This window comes from Charadrius vociferus, unplaced genomic scaffold, assembly GCF_000708025.1.
Source record: "Charadrius vociferus isolate BGI_N301 unplaced genomic scaffold, ASM70802v2 scaffold812, whole genome shotgun sequence".
In the NCBI taxonomy this organism is placed as follows: Eukaryota; Metazoa; Chordata; class Aves; order Charadriiformes; family Charadriidae; genus Charadrius; species Charadrius vociferus.
The window spans coordinates 158,310-159,762 of NW_009647037.1; the positions used below are offsets into that span (position 1 = coordinate 158,310).

The 1,453-nt window shown below is 48.9% G+C and overlaps 1 protein-coding gene across 1 annotated transcript in view; it reads right to left on the reverse strand.

The window, feature by feature from the left end:
• ADPRHL2 (ADP-ribosylhydrolase like 2) overlaps positions 1–936 on the reverse strand; it is a 2,763-nt gene extending 1,827 nt beyond the window's left edge. Inside the window, exons 1-2 of the mRNA XM_009895605.1 lie at positions 900–936; positions 638–734 (exon numbers count right to left, since the gene is read on the reverse strand). Coding sequence (XP_009893907.1) covers positions 638–734; positions 900–936 — 134 coding nt within the window. The remainder of the gene's footprint in view (positions 1–637; positions 735–899) is intronic.
• Between the last annotated feature and the right edge of the window lie 517 nt (positions 937–1,453).

Sequence of the window (1,453 nt, forward strand, 5' to 3'; positions counted from 1 at the left end):
AAGGGCGTATAAACATCACCTTTCTCAACCCACTTGTTTCCCTCTCAACTTTGCCTTGAAATAGAAGCAAACTGGAAACATTTCTGTGGGTCACAACCACAACGAAAGTCTTTTGTTCAAGTTCAGTGGAAGAGTTTTCTAAGCAAATAAATGTTCTCCCTTAAGTGGAACCAAATGCTACCAGGGCTGTGGATTCAAAAGGGAAACGGACCATAAACAAACTGAAGCTGACCTCACTAATATTTGCTAACTAAATTAAGGGAAGTACAAACATAAATACCAACAAATAAACATGAAAGGAAATGCTTCTGAAATTTATGCCTTATCTTCCACAAAGGTGAATTCACATACACAGCTGCAATACAGCATGTCCCATCCTGCTTCATGCCACAGCAGACTCTGAACCCCCACTAAAGCGAACGCTGCTGCACGTTCCAGGACAGTGCCAAGCGCACAATAAGTTACAGGATTAGCCACCGCTTCTCTAATTTTTTTTCCTCCACAAATTAACAATGACCTTGCCTTAGCCCCAGTCCCCTTTCACAGAAAATTACAGCAATTGCTGAATCTTAAGGAAGTTTTGCCTTCACCAGTAAATGTCAACAGCCTGGCCTCCGCAGCTGGCTGCAGTCCTTACCTCTTGGCCATATCAACTTCATCAAACTCTCGCTTGGCTAGCAGGGACTGCACCACCGACCTGCTCATGGCCGTGTCGTCCGTGTACGAAAGCGTTTCTAAAACAGAAGGTCAAAACACAACGTGACCATCCAGGGACAAACTCTCCTCCTGTCCTTCTCCACTGTCAGCACCTCCCTGCTCTCCAAGATCTAATTATCTGTATAGCTGGAGCCAAAACGTTACGAGGAGTTCCCCAGCACTTTAAGCTCATCGCTAGCCACGGTCAGAGTAAGAAGGTGCAGAGCAAGAGAGATGCATTCACAGCAAGAACGAGACGAAACACATTTCAAGATTAACAAGAGCCAAGAGAAAATGTTTGATATCCAGAGGCACATATGGACAAGTGAGAGACAAGCCTCTTTCTCCAGGAGTTTACAGCGTACGCTGACAAGCAGAGAAGAGAAAGCACAGATACGTTTCTGGACAAGACCGCAACACAGAAATCACATGCTTTTAAGATCCTACTGGAAGGGTTTACAGGGCTTGCTGCACAGCTTAGACCCCCAACACGGATCCATCATCACTTGCTAAGAGCTAAATAACCATTCTCGTGCTTCTCTTACTCTACTCCTCATCAACGTCCGTTCCTCGCTGACACCCCTGCACCGCCATAGCCGCTGCCCGGCACGCTCACTGGAGCCCCAGCAGCGCTGGCTGAGCCCGAGCCCGGCAGACCCCACATCCCTCCGCTCCAGCCCTGTGCGTGAGGAGCCGCGGGCACTGCTTCAACCAGGTCCTCCTCACCCCGGGGGGGGGGCGGTCCAGACCCCCCAGC